Source organism: Elephas maximus, chromosome 7 (assembly GCF_024166365.1).
Source record: "Elephas maximus indicus isolate mEleMax1 chromosome 7, mEleMax1 primary haplotype, whole genome shotgun sequence".
Lineage (NCBI taxonomy): Eukaryota > Metazoa > Chordata > Mammalia > Proboscidea > Elephantidae > Elephas > Elephas maximus.
In genome coordinates, this window is record NC_064825.1 from 101,564,934 (window position 1) to 101,580,934 (window position 16,001).

Below are 16,001 nucleotides of genomic sequence, written 5' to 3' on the forward strand. Positions count from 1 at the left end.
GGGTCACTGTGAGTCAGAATCGACTCGACGGCACTGGGCTTTTATCATCAAATAATAGAGGAATAGATAAATTATAATATAACCAAAAAAAAACAAACCCAGTGCTGTCGAGTCGATTCCGACTCACAGAGAGCCTATAGGACAGAGCAGAACTGCCCAATAGAGTTTCCAAGGAGCATCTGGGCGATTCGAGCCGCCGAACCTTTGGTTAGCAGCTGTAGCACTTAACCGCTACGCCACCAGAGTTTCCAATTAGACTAAATATTTGAAACCATTAAAAATCATGTTCTCAAAGAACACTCAAAAATATAAGATCTTCGTAATACATTAAGTTTAAAAAGTAAGATATACTGTTCTTAAGAAAAAAGGAATTATCTGTTTAAGACCAGGTTGATTAATTTATTTAAGACAAATGCCTCTTCTGTGCTAAATACCATACTACACTAAAAATCATACTAAATAATACACTAAGAATACAGAAGTAAACAAAACAAATACGGTCCTTGACTTCTTAAAACTAATAGTCTAGCAAGAAGAGAGTTTTTTTTTTAGCTATTTAAAAAATAATACTTTTGCAGATACATATAAAACTACAAATTGTGATAAGCTATTGTGACACACACTGCTAGTTAACCACAGTACTTATTTCCTTTTTCCTACTCAGTAACAGAATCCCTGAATTTTATCTGGCCATGGCCACCTTGAGTAGACTACATCTCCCAGCCTTCCTTGCTCCTAGTTGGGACCATGTGACTTAGCTCTGGCTAACGGGATCTAATTGGAAACAGAACGTGCAACTTCCTATAAAACCAAATCAAAATCAAACCCACTACCACCCAGGCAATTCCAACTAAAAGCGATCCTATAAATAAAGGGCTTGCTCTTCTTTGCTTTTTCCCTTTTTACCAGATGCAGCAGTTATTTTGGACTATGACATGTAAGCTTCATGCTGAGTATGGTTTTTTGTTGTTGCTGTTATGTGCGCTCGAGTCGGTTCCGACTGATAGCGACCCTATGCACAACAGAACAAAACACTGCCCGGTCCTGCGCCATCCTTACAATTGTTGTTATGCTTGAGCTCATTGTTGCAGCCACTGTGTCAATCCACCTTCTTGAGGGTCTTCCTCTTTTCCACTGACCCTGTACTCTGCCAAGCGTGACGTCCTTCTCCAGGGACTCATCCCTCCTGACAACATCTCCAAAGTACATAAGACGCAGTCTCGCCATCCTTGCCTCTAAGGAGCATTCTGGCCGCACTTCTTCCAAGACAGATTTGTTTGTTCTTTTGGCAGTCCATGGTATATTCAATATTCTTTGCCAACACCACAATTCAAAGGCGTCAACTCTTCTCTGCTCTTCCTTATTCATTGTCCAGCTTTCACATGCATATGATGTGACTGAAAATACCATGGCTTGGGTCAGGCGCACCTTAGTCTTCAGGGTGACATCTTTGTTCTTCAACACTTTGAAGAGGTCCTTTGCAGCAGATTTGCCCGATGCAATGCGTCTTTTGATTTAATCCAAGTAAAATGAAATCCTTGACAACTTCAATCTTTTCTCCGTTTATCATGATGTTGCTCATTGGTCCAGTTGTGAGGGATTTGTTTTCTTTACGTTGAGGTGTAATCCACACTGAAGGCTGTGGTCTTTGATCTTCATTAGTAAGGGCTTCAAGTCCTCTTCACTTTCAGCAAGCAAGACTGTGTCATCTGCATAACGCAGGTTGTTAATGAGTCTTCCTCCAATCCTGATGCCCCGTTCTTCTTCATATAGTCCAGCTTCTTGGATTATTTGCTGAGCATACAGATTGAATAGGTATGGTGAAAGAATACAACCCTGACACACACCTTTCCTGACTTTAAACCAATCAGTATCCCCTTGTTCTGTCCGAACAACTGTCTCTTCATCTATGTAAAGGTTCCTCACGAGCACAATTAAGTGTTCTGGAATTCCTATTCTTCGTGGTGTTATCCATAGTTTGTTATGATCCACACAGTCGAATGCCTTTGCATAGTCAATAAAACACAGGTAAACATCCTTCTGGTATTCTCTGCTTTCAGCCAGGATCCATCTGACATCAGCAATGATATCCCTGGTTCCACCTCCTCTTCTGAAACCAGCCTGAATTTCTGGCAGTTCCCTGTCAATATACTGCTACAGCCGTTTTTGAATGATCTCCAGCAAAATTTTGCTTGCATGTGATATTAATGATATTGTTCTTTAATTTCCACATTCGGTTGGATCACCTTTCTTGGGAATAGGCATAAATATGGATCTCTTCCAGTCAGTTGGCCAGGAAGCTGTCTTCCGTATTTCTTGGCATAGGCGAGTGAGCACCTCCAGCGCTGCATCTGTTTGCTGAAACATCTCAATTGATATTCCATCAATTTCTGGAGCCTTGTTTTTCACCAATGCCTTCAGAGCAGCTTGGACTTCTTCCTTCAGTACCATCGGTTCCTGATCATATGCCACCTCTGGAAATGGTTGAATATCGACTGATTCTTTTTGATATAATGACTCTGTGTATTCCTTTCATCTTCTTTTGATGCTTCCTGCATTGTTTAATATTTTCCCCATGGAATCCTTCACTATTGCAACTCGAGGCTTGAATTTTTTCTTCAGTTCTTTCAGCTTGAGAAACACCGAGCGTGTTCTTCCCTTTTGGTTTTCCAGCTCTAGCTCTTTGCACACGTCATTGTAATACTTTACTTTGTCTTCTCGAGAGGCCCTTTGAAATCTTCTGTTCAGTTCTTTTACTTCACCAATTCTTCCTTTTGCTTTAGCTGCTTGATGTTCGTGAGCAAGTTTCAGAGTCTCCTTTGACATCCATCTTGGCCTTTTCTTTCTTTCCTGTCTTTTCAGTGATCTCTTGCTTTCTTCATGGATGATGTCCTTGGTGTCATTCCACAACTCATCTGGTCTGCGGTCACTAGTGTTCAATGCGTCAAATCTATTCTTCAAATGGTCTCTAAATTCAGGGGGGATATACTCAAGGTCATATTTTGGCTCTCGTGGACTTGCTCTGATTTTCTTCAGTTTCAGCTTGAACTTGCATTTGAGCAATTGATGGTCTGTTCCACAGTCGGCCCCTGGCCTTGTTCTGACTGATGATATTGAGCTTTTCCATCGTCTCTTTCCAAAGATGCAGTCAATTTGATTTCTGCGTGTTCCATCTGGTGAGGTCCATCTGTATAGTCGCCATTTATGTTGGTGAAAGAAGGTATTTGCAATGAAGAAGTTGTTGGTCTTGCAAAATTCTAACATTCGATCTCCGGCATTGTTTCTATCACCAAGGCCATATTTTCCAGCTACTGATCCTTCTTCTTTGCCTCCAACTTTCGCATTGCAATCACCAATAATTATCAATGAAACCTGATTGCATGTTCGATCAATTTCAGACTGCAGCAGCTGATAAAAATCTTCTACTCCTTCATCTTTGGCCCTAGTGGTTGGTGAGTATTTGAATAATGGTCGTATTAACTCGTCTTCCTTGTAAGCATGTGGATATTACCGTATCACTGACAGCGCTTACTTCAGGATAGATTCTGAAACGTTCTTTTTGACGATGAATGCAACACCATTCCTCTTTAAGTTGTCATTCCCAGCAAAGTAGACTATATGATTGTCCCATTCAAAATGGCCAATACCAGTCCATTTCAGCTCACTAATGCCTAAGATATCGATGTTTATGCGTACCATTTCATTTTTGACCGTTTCCAATTTTCCTAGATTCGTACTTTGTACTTTCCAGGTTCTGATTATTAATGGATGTTTACAGCTGTTTCTTCTCATTTTGAGTCATGCCACATCAGCAAATGAAGGTCCCGAAAGCTTTACTCCATCCACGTCATTAAGGTCGACTCTACTTTGAGGAGGCAGCTCTTTCCCAGTCATCTTTTGAGTGCCTTCCAATCTGGGGGGCTCATCTTCCAGCACTATGTCAGACAATGTTCCGCTGCTATTCATAAGGTTTTCACTACCTAATGCTTTTCAGAAGTAGACTGCCAGGTCCTTCTTCTTAGTTTGTCTTAGTCTGGAAGCTCAGCTGAAACCTGTCCTCCATGGGTGACCCTGCTGGTATCTGAATACCGGTGGCATAGCTTCCAGCATCACAGCAACACACAAGCCCCCACAGTATGACAAACTGACAGACACGTGGGGGCTGAGAATGGTAGAGCAACAAAATAGGAGGAGCCTGGGATCCCCAACACTGTGGGACACTTGTCTAAACCATTTTTATTTTGAGTTTTCAAGTCATTCAGAAATGGACCTAATTCTCGTTGACATAGCTAAGAAGGAAAAACTAAGAGTTCAATATCAGGTTATAACAGAAAGAGTAGATTTTGGCTGGAGGAAGCAGTTTGAGGGATAGCTCCTCTGAGGAGTAAGTTATGACTTGACGCTTGACCAGGTGAGCACCAAGTTAAGGGAGGTGGAGTAGCAAAATGTCCTAGGCAAGGGGAAGATGCAAGGGCTCTGAGAAGGACAGAACTTAGCAAGTTCCTGGAACACAGGAGGTAAATAGCTTTAGACAGGAATGTAGTAGGCAGGGATCATATGATCTAAGCCCTTGCAGGTCATATTAAGAATTTTGAATTTTATCTTTAATATGATGGCAAGCCATCAAAGGTTTTTTTAAGCAGAGTATTGATATGATCAGATATCACATGCTCAAAAGATCATGTAGCCTGCTATGTGGAAAATGCCCGGCAAAGTAGGGAGGCAGGCAAAGCAAGGAATCCAGTTATTTTAATAAATTTCAAATGAGAGGTAACAGTAGTTTCAGTATACTCCAAAACATACCCGTGTCTATCTCTGAGTAGAGGAATTATAAACATTACATTTTTTTGTATTTTGCATATTTTTACCCAAAATTATATCACTCTTTAAAAAAAAAAACAGACACAAAAATATTCTAAGTTCATTTTAACAGAATGTGGATTATTACCAAAAAAAAATTTTGAACAAACCTGTAAATTGACATTGGAATATTTTAATACTCAAGGAATCTTTTCTTCTTTTCACGGATGAAAAGCTATACAGACGTCTCTTTAAGACCACCAAATGAGCTAGAAGCAAGAACGGAAGGAAAATATCGATTGCGATCTATGTTCAATCCATGAAATCAGTGACATCTCCTACCCCTACCAATGTATCTCATACAAATAAAGACTGCTGTTAAGGAAGGTATTTATCCTACCCAAGTTCTACAGAGCCCTCTCTTCCACTCCTACTGCTCCGTCAGGCCTTTCATCACTGACGTTCTTCTCCCCAGAAGTGTACCCTGTGCCTCTTTTCTCTCTCATCTTGACTACAATTCCCAACCCACACAAAGGAAAAAATATTTTTCATCTGCTTGATCCCACTATGACTAAAAATAAGTTACATTAGAGGTTCTTTTAAAGTGTAAGTTTCTTGAGGGTAAGGATTATTGTCATAAGCTAGAAAACGGCCTTTTTAATAAGTTTCTGCCTTCTAATATGAAACAGGCAATGGCTGAGTGTATTAACTGTTAATTAGTGAATTAATCTGTATTTAGGACTAAGAATAACTTGCCCTCGTCAGCTTGCGCTGAACATCAATACGAACATGCTTTCTCCTTTTATTGAAGTCCTTGATGATAACAGTGGCAAAATAAGGGTTCAATGATAGATGTTCGCCCATATGTGTTCCAGGGTAAAACCTAAAATCAATCCGAAGCTTTTTCACTCTTCCAAACTAAGCCCTGAATGACTTTATCCACGAGTGACAAGATCATGACATTACTGACTCCCTAATGTTTCTTCTTAGGATCTACACAAAGGATACGTGTGAATCATAACGAATCATGGGTAAAATTAGGAAGAATGGGATTTCCACAACACTTAAATTGTGCTCATCTGGAACCTGTACATCAATCAGGAGATGGCCATCCGAATAGAACAAAGGGACTCTGCATGATTTAAAATCGGAAAAGGTATGCAGCAGGGTTGTATCACTTTAATCAATCTGTATTAAAAAAAAAAAAAAAAACAAACCCAGTGCCGTCAAGTCGATTCCGACTCACAGCGACCCTATAAGGACTGAGTAGAACTGCCCCACAGAGCACTTAGCCACTACGCCACCAGGGTTTCCGTCAATCTGTATACTTAAGAAATAATTCGAGAAGCTGGACTATATGAAGAACACGGCATGAGGACTGGGGGAAGACTCAGTAACGACCTGTGATATGCAGATGACACAACCTTGCTTGCCGAAAATAAAAAGGACTTGAAGCACTTACTGATGAAGATCAAAGACTACAGCCTGAACATGAAGAAAACATAAATCCTCACAACTGGACCAATAAACAACATCATGACAAATGGACAAAAAACCAGAGTTCTCACTGATTTCATTCTACTTGTGTCAACATTCAATGTCCATGGAAGAAGCAGTCAAGAAATCAAAAAATGTATTTATTGCATCGGGCAAATCTGCTATAATAGACCTCTTCAAGGTTTTAAGAAGCAAAGATGTCACTCTGATGACTAAGATGAGCCTGATCGAGCCATGGTCTTTTCAATCACCTCATACGCATGCAAAAGCTGCAAAATGAAAAAGGAAGACAGAAGAAGATGCATTTGAATTGTGGTGTTGAGGAAGAATACTGAATATACTGTGGACTGCCAGAAGAACTAATAAATCAGACCTAGAAGAAACACAACCAGAATGTTCCTCAGAAGCAAAGAATGGTGAGATTTCGGCTTGCTTACTTTGGATATATCATCACGGAAGACTAATGGCTAGAAAAGGACGTTATGCTTGGTAAGGCAGAGGGTCAACAAAAACATGGGAAACTTTCAATGGGATGGATTGCCACAATAGCCACAACAATGGACTCAAACACACCAATCATGATCATGAAGACGGAGCAGGACGAGGCAATGTTTCATTCTGTTATACGAAAGGCCGACACAAGTCGGAGCTGACACAATGGCAACTAACAACGACAAGGTTTCTGCCTACTCTTCATATATACGTAAAATAAAATTAATGATCCTAAATAAAAGCAACGTGAAAACTAAACCGTTCATATCTTTTAAACTAACAGAAGATTAACAGAAGAATCAAAGTCCCCCAACTGGTCTTTTGAGTTCTAAGTCAGGACAATGGATTTAATGAACGTTATAAAAGGTTGGCAGTTTGAGTCCACCCAGAAGTGAGTTGGAAGAAAGGCCTGCCGATCTAATTCCCAAAAATCAGCCACTGAAAACCCTATAGAGCACAGTTCTACTCTGAAACACACCAGGTTGCCATGAATTGGAACTGACTTGAGGGCTACTGTTTTTTTAAATTTAATTACTAGCTCATTTTTTCACATGTTGGTACAGAACTGGAAATCTATCAGCAGGAGGTTAATAGAACTGATTAACACTAACTTACAAAACACTGTAAGTTTTAAAATATGAAAACATGTACACAGTGTAACTATCACCATCAGCCTCCTAGGCTTCATCACCTCCTAAGTGTTTTAAAGTACAATATGTTGTCTTTTGAGGGCATTGTTGGGAGACCTCGGCTCAATTCCTGGCCAATTCACCTCGAGCACAGCCACTGCTCATCTGACAGCGGAGGTTTATATGTTGCTGTGATGCTGAACAGGTTTCAGCAGAGCTTCCAGACTACAACAGACTAGGAAGAAAGGCCTAGAAATCTACTTCCCAAAATCAGCCAATGAAAACCCTACGGATCACAACGGTTCGATCCCACTGTGCATGAGGTCACTATGAGTCAGGGGATGACTAAATGGCAGCTAACAACAACAGCAACATGTTTTCTAACTCTTGTCTCCTAACTACTGTAACACACGCTTATAAGATACAAGTTAACTCTGCAACAGCTAAACTAATTTTTCTTCTTAAAACTTAAGCCTAAATAGAGCCTACTTGTTTTTGCATTCCCCAAATGGTAGAACTCTTTAATTATACACACACACACTTACTTCTAAACAGGGCTGTCATTATTAACTCTTAGTAAGAGGAGAGAACTACTATGACTTAAGTCTGAATCACTATGCGGCCAAGCAACAAATTTGGGGATATTAAGATTGCTTCTAATAATGAATTCGAACGGAAGCAGACCTAAGCAACTAACTGCATTAGCTCCAAAATCAGAATCTCTATTCTGACAAGCAAAAGACTACACATCCATATCAAAATGAGGGTGGAGGCACAGAATGAAAATGAATCCTGTTTAATAAATTAAGAGTTGCTTCTACACGTCAACATTACTAATGGTTAAAATAGCTGAATTCTCTCATTAGAGTGGTTAATGAACCATCAGAAGAATGTCATTAGATTTTAAATACCAACTATCCCTGGCCCTGGTGGCACACTGGTTAAGAGCTCAGCAGTTCAAATCCACCAGCTGCTGCTCCTTGGAAACCCTATGCGGCAGTTCTACTCTGTCCTTACAGGGTTCCCTATGAGTTAAAATCAACTCAATGGCAACGGGTTTGGTTTGGTTTATCCCTGGAACAGACAAGAGTTTAGTGAGTTATTAAAAAGTTATTAAAAAATTGTAAATTAATCAGAAACTAGTTTGTTCTGTAAACCTTCATCTTAAGTACAATAAAAAAAGAGAAAAAATTTAAATAATGTGCCTTATTCATTTATGATTAGAAAAGAAAAACATGTTCATTGTAAAGAATTTAGAAAAAATATATACAAGTATAAAGAAAAACTAAAGCACCTTTAAACTTTCCACTTCAACATTTTATACTGACATTATTTGTACACACATTCACATGCTATATATATGCACACACATATAACACACACAAATGGGATTATAATGCATATAAAGTTGTGTGTACTTTTTCACTTATTTTACCATGAGCACATTCCTGTATCATTAAAACAGTTTTTGAAAACATGATTTTTAATGCCTACATAACATCTAATTTATTTAGTCAATCAAGTCTGGGGATCCTAAGCTAAAACTGTCAACCACAAATTGAAACCCTATAGAGGTCAGGAAGCCGACTTCAAAATCTACCTGGAAAGTTTCTACTCAGAACTCTGAACTCACAGTTTGAAAGCACTAGAACCTTCTAACCAAGGATTCAGTGACATTTACTGAGTTTTAGCAATGAAGGATGTTTGCTGAAGACCATTATTTTCCCAAATAGAGTGTACCATTTCACAATTAATCTTCAGGAGAGAAACTAAGTATCAAGGATTGAGGTGGCAATAGTGAATATGAATTAGTACCTACTAAGTACCTACCCGCAATGTTTTATTTTAAAAAATAAGAGAATGTATCCATCTATTACCAAAAAAATCAAACTCACTGCCATTGAGTCAATTCTGATGCACAGCGACCCTATCGGACAGAGAAGAACTGCCCTACCTGGTTTCTGCTTCTTTATGGAAGCAGACTGCCCCATCTTTCTTCCACAGAGCTGCTGGTGGTTTCGAACGGCTGACCTTTTGATTAGCAGCCGAGTGCTTTAACCACCGTGCCATCAGGGCTCCATGCATCTATTACTTGTATAATTAATTTTTCAAGTGGGTATAGGAAAAAATGATTATAGAAAACTGCATATAGAAAAAGAATGGAAACGACAAAATATTAGTAGTTATAAATTCTGGAACTTGACATTATTCTTTGAACTTGTCTGTATTTTAAAAAAAATTCTTGGAACAGAAATTTAATGTTAAATTAAAAAATTAGTCATGTGGGTAAGAGAATGAAAATTTTAGTTATGAAGGTAGAGGAAAATCAGAAAGTTTTGCCAGACACTAAGTGAATCTTCAGAGAAGAAAAAACAAAAAGCTGGGCATGGAACATTAAGAAGTTGCTCTAAAATAAAACTATTTAAAACTAGTAATGTTTCATGTTGGAAATAAATTAGGTTTGCAGAATCATCATCTTTTGAACTTTATATCTGTGCTTCCTTCTGGTACTCTCCTACCCAAAAATGATGTATTTTCTGTCCCATCAAAAGATAGCTTTTTTTAACAGTTAAGCAAATACTATAAAAACTACCAAGACTGCATTTCATTTTCTGATTCTAGTTTTCTTTACTTCATACACCTCAGGTTTTCCTGATGCTAAACACATTTTTAAAAATTTCATTGTCTAAAATCCAAACTTAGCTCAGATCACAACTAGACTTCACTACCTGACGGAATCTTACTGAATATAAACGAGTGTAATTTTCTATTAAGTGAAGTCCCTAGCAGAAAAAAAAAATTAAAGAATAAAAAGAAACAGAAGTAAATTAAATCTTTATATTGGTTCTCACAAACAAAAATTTCAAATAAATGTAAAAATCCCCCCCCCAATTGCCCCATTTCCCCCAATGTTGCTTTAGGTTGTCTTAACTTTGAGACAGCTCCCCAACCCCCACTCCGCTAGTCAGTTCTCACCTTCTCTCCCGCTGGAACACGTGAATTTTTCAGCAAAAGTGACTCATTCATTGGCATCTTGTCAAACTAACCCCGAAACTATAAGGAGGCTCGGCGCTAACAGAATTCTAAAGCTAGAACACTTTCACTAACAGACATCATTTTGACTTTAGAGAAATGAATCACTTTCAGAGCCAATACATACTAACAAACTGTTTATATTTTTCCTCACAAATTGTTCTCCACCATCCCACCCCCTCCCAATTTTAGTCTGGCAATTCACTAATCTAAAATACCTCCTATCTGTGAAGAAGACAAGATGGAGAAGCACAGAGGCATAAGAATGGGGGGGGGGGGCGGGGAACGGAAGGAGCAGTTGTACACTCAGCTTACAAAAAGATTCTATCCTGAAACAATGTGAATCTATTCCACATAGTTATCGAAGTTTACTTCTTCACTTAGTTAAATGAAAACACAATACATAACATGCACAAAATTAGAAATCTCCAGAAATAAACTGCTCTCAATGTTATTATTTCACTAAATAATTAAAGTTTAAAAACAACCTAAAAATCAATTACTGAGAAATATTTACTAAAAAATCTTCAATAAGATGTCACTAGCATGAACTATCAACTGCAAATCATTTTATCCTTTTGGTTCATACATTCATCTACTCCAGGGTAATCCATAGAGACGGATGGCGAAGGAACAAGAAAAACAAATGCTTCCTCACATTACCATAGACATTTCCTTATAGCTTTCTCAACTGCCACACTCCACCTGGTGGCAGGAGATGCCTGAATTAGTCATTACACAGGAAATTTCAAAGAAGACTTTCCAGATGTCCTTGAAAAAACGCAAGATGCCCTTCTCTTGCCCTATATGGAATAAGTCTAACAAGGTCCCATGAACATTTTCTCATACGACTGAAGGTCAATATCTAATAAACATTAACATAAAGGTGTGAAGACCTACATTTAGAGCAATCTACTTACAATCATTCTCTCTACAGTAAGTTAAACGTCATCTCAAGCTTTTCAAACAAACAGGTAACAAGGCACTTACAGTAGCTACGAGAATCTCTATTACATACTCCCACTAACTTTCTTTACCCTTTCCCCCTATGGGTAAACTACAGTTTAATTAACACAGTTAACGGCAGACTGCCACATTGCTTTTAGATATTTGCCAGTAACGTATACCCGTGGGATACTCTAGAGACTGATTTCAACCAAAAATAAAAATAGATAAACAGAGCTCAAACAAAATTAAAACTGAGTCTAGCTGCCCACACTTATTTTCACACATAAGAAAAAAATAACAGTTCTCTTAGAAGCCTCGAGCAGACATATCTTTAGAACACAATGTTAAAAATATGCCCCCCCCCCCTTCTCCTACCTGTTTCTCACTCAAAGCTGTGATTTTGGCTTGGAGTTCATGAAGCTGTTTCTTTAAATCAGCATTCTGATTGGAAAGAAAAAATATCTGTGAGAAAGATATTTCATTTGTTAACAGAATAGTAGCACGAAGACTTTATGTATACTGTATTAAAAATGACGAAGCAACCTTAAGCATTTAGCCAACAAATCTGCCATGCTTTAAACCATATAGTCATATCAGCATCTACTGTATGGATCCTAAATGTAGGCTAACACTAGAATAAGGAGCCCTGGTGGCACAATGGTTAAAAAGCTCAGCTGCTCATCGAAAGGTTGGTAGTTAACACTCAGCTCGGGGACTCCACGGAGAAAACACCTGCTGATCTGCTCCTGTAAAGATTTCAGCCTAGGAAACCCTACGGGGCAGTTCTCCTCTGTCCTACAGGGTCACTATGAGTGGGGATCGACTCAACAGCACACACCACCACCACTATAAGAACAGGGACAGGATCTCTGCAATTGCTTTAAATTATAAGTTTTGTATTTTAGGATTTTGCATTGTAATAATACCTTTCTACCAAAATACTGTTACTCTTTATAGAAAGTTTCAGTTGACAGAAAACCTAAAGCTCCACTACACTAAGCAGGACAATGGAGGTTATAAGCACGCATACACTGCATGCTTAACGGTATTAACAACAAAAATAAGAGGTTTTTCTCCACTTGGCCTCTCCGTTGTTTAGTAGAGTACATTTGTTATTTTAGCCTAGATTTGAAAAGCTGTCAGTGCTGCAACTGCCTTAACACTACATCAGTCACATTAGCACACTGACTACCAGGACATTTTCTCAGTTCTAAAATTCTAGGAATCAAAAAAAGAATACTATTTTAGATGAGATACACTGAGCATGCTTGCCTTTTATTCAAGCGGGGGAAAAAAAAAATCCAACATCTAAATTTTCAAATGCTTAATGTAGCAGGACACCCTACCAGCAGGCTGAACGCCATCTCCGATGAGAGACTGCTTTCACCTCATCGTTTCACATATCGTTCTTTCAATTCTCCCTGCCTGGTCCTCTGCTAGGACTGGGCCACACTTCCGCCCCCTCTACTGAATTTCATGCTTACTGGGTCCCAGGGTCTCCATTGGTCCTTTTTATAAGTGTATTTGATATATGCCTCTCTAATTTTTTAATGAGATCTCCAAGGAGCCCTGCTGGTGCAATGGTTAAATGCTTGGCTCCTAACCGAAAGGTCGGCAAGTCTGAACCTACCAGTTGCTCCAGGGGAGAAAAGACTTGGCAATCTGTTCCACAAAGATTACAGCCTAGGGAAGTCTATGGGGCAGTTCTACTTTACCCTATAGGGACATTATGAGTCAGAGTCAACTCAATGGCACACATTACACAACAAAAACAACTGAGATCACCCATAAGGTTGTCCAATTACATATCGCCCCTCAGATTCTTAGGGTCAGGGCTGTTCTGTTACATGATCACCAGCACATCAGAAATGCTGAAGTTTGCTAATAGTATTTTAGTTGGCAAAAATGTGGGTTACCACATTAGATGTGAAAGGGTCTATTAATCTAAGCCGACTGACTTTTAGTTCCCTAAATTCGACTTAAATCTATAATTAAAAAAAAAAAATCAAAACAGGAAAAGCTCCTCATGGAACCTGGACTGTCAAACAGGAGTAGGGGCAAGGTACCAACGCAGAGTCAAAAACACAACAGTTAGACCACTGGGCTCTGACTCTGTAGGGATGAATATTATTGCCCACTTCCAAAAATTAGTCTGCCTTAGTACCATTCCACGATCCAAGAATTTATCTTATTTTACCCTTCACAATGAGGCATGCATGTTTTAAAAAATACGTACATATACATATAACTAACCAGTTGCCGGAGCCCTGGTGGCACAGAGGTTAAGAGCTTGGCTACTAACCAAAAGGTTGGCAGTTCAAATTTACCAGCCGCTCCTTGGAAACCCTATCGGGCAGCTCTAGTCTGTTCCATAGGGTCGCTATGAGTTGGAATCAACTCAACGGCAACAGAAGAAAAAAAAAAAAAAAACAGTTGTCATCGAGTCAGTTCTGACTCATGGCAACTCCACGTGTTGCAGTGTAGAACTGTGTTCCAGAGGGTTTTTAAAACTGTAATCTTTCAGAAGCAGACTGCCAGGCTTTTCTTTCAAGGCACCTTGGGGGGGGTTTAAACCACCAACCTTTCAGTCAGTAGTTGGGCGGTTAACCACTTGGCACCAAGGACAGATACATATACATACATACACAACACATACATATACATACATACATTTACTTATTTACATGTTCATTTCTGGGTACCCACCTATGAATCTAGGGGTTCAGTGAACAGCTTATAGATAGATAAACACAAGAGAAAAATCTAAACAACTTTGATAAATACTTTTCACACTTACGTGCCATTGTCTAATGGTTACAAAGGGGATAACTGCCTAGACAGTAAATACAATCATCCAAAGACAAGGTAATTTTTTAGAAAGATTTCTATTCAGAGATAGAGAATAAAATACCTAAGTCAAAACTCCTAGGAGAATTTAAAGAATATTTAGCATTTGCTGGACTGTTATGTTCTTGTGCTTGTCAGGTGCCGTCAAGTCGGTTCCGACTTACAGCGACCCTATGCACAACCGAACGAAACACTGCGCCCTGCCCGGTCCTGAGCCATCCTTACAATCGTTGTTATGCTTGAGCTTATTGTTGCAGCCACTGTATCAATCCACCTCATTGAGGGTCTTCCTCTTTTCCGCTGACCCTGTACTCTGCCAAGCATGATGTCCTTCTCCAGGGACTCAACCCTCCTGACAACACGTCCAAAGTATGTAAGACGCAGTCTCACCATCCTTGCTTTTAAGGAGCATTGTGGCCACACTTCTTCCAAGACAGATTTGTTCGTTCTTTTGGCAGTCCATGGTATACTCAATATTCTTCGCCAACACCACAATTCAAAGGCGTCAACTCTTCTTTGGTCTTCCTTATTCGTTGTCCAGCTTTCACGTGCATATGATGTGACTGAAAATACCATGGCTTGGATCAGGTGCACCTAACAAAGTTTGCTCTTCTACACTTTGAAGAGGTCCTTTGCAGCAGATTTGCCCAACGAAATGCGTCTTTTGATTTCTTGACTGCTGCTTCCGTAGGTGTTGATTGTGGATCCAAGCAAAACGAAATCCTTGACAACTTCAATCTTTTCTCCGTTTATCATGATGTTGCTCATTGGTCCAGTTGTGAGGATTTTTGTTTTCTTTATTTTGAGGTGCAATCCATACTGAAGGCTGTGGTCTTTGATCTTCATTAGTAAGTGCTTCAAGTCCTCTTCACTTCCAGCAAGCAAGGTTGTGTCATCTGCATAACACAGGTTGTTAATGAGTCTTCCTCCAATCCTGATGCCCCGTTCTTCTTCATATAGTCCAGCTTCTTGGATTATTTGTTCAGCATAAAGATTAAATAGGTACGGTGAAAGAATACAACCCCGACGCACACCTTTCCTGACTTTAAACCAATCAGTATCCCCTTGTTCTGTCTGAACAACTGCCTCTTCATCCATGTAAAGGTTCCTCACGAGCACAATTAAGTGTTCTGGAATTCCCATTCTTCACAATGTTATCCATAGTTTGTTATGAACCACGCAGTCAAATGCCTTTGCACAGTCAGTAAAACACAGGTAAACATCCTTCTGGTATTCTCTGCTTTCAGCCAGGATCCATCTGACATCAGCAATGATATCCCTGGTTCCACCTCCTCTTCTGAAACCAGCCTGAATTTCTGGCAGTTCCCTGTCAATATACTGCTACAGCCGTTTTTGAATGATCTCCAGCAAAATTTTGCTTGCATGTGATATTAATGATATTGTTCTTTAATTTCCACATTCGGTTGGATCACCTTTCTTGGGAATAGGCATAAATATGGATCTCTTCCAGTCAGTTGGCCAGGAAGCTGTCTTCCGTATTTCTTGGCATAGGCGAGTGAGCACCTCCAGCGCTGCATCTGTTTGCTGAAACATCTCAATTGATATTTCATCAATTTCTGGAGCCTTGTTTTTCACCAATGCCTTCAGAGCAGCTTGGACTTCTTCCTTCAGTACCATCGGTTCCTGATCATATGCCACCTCAGGAAATGGTCGAACATCGACTGATTCTTTTTGGTATAATGACTTTGTGTATTCCTTCCATCTTCTTTTGATGCTTCCTGCACCGTTTAATAT

General features: G+C 39.4%; 1 protein-coding gene across 16 annotated transcripts in view; it reads right to left on the bottom strand.

Annotated features, from left to right (window-relative positions):
- Positions 1-16,001, bottom strand: part of PHF21A (PHD finger protein 21A) — a 211,002-nt gene that overhangs the window by 150,596 nt on the left and 44,405 nt on the right. For all 16 annotated transcript variants that reach the window (XR_007518244.1, XM_049890988.1, XM_049890999.1 and 13 more), the window contains one exon: positions 11,775-11,840. Coding sequence is in view for 15 of the 16 variants with exons in the window: in XM_049890988.1 (XP_049746945.1) it covers positions 11,775-11,840 (66 nt within the window). In the remaining variant the exon portion in view is untranslated. The remainder of the gene's footprint in view (positions 1-11,774; positions 11,841-16,001) is intronic.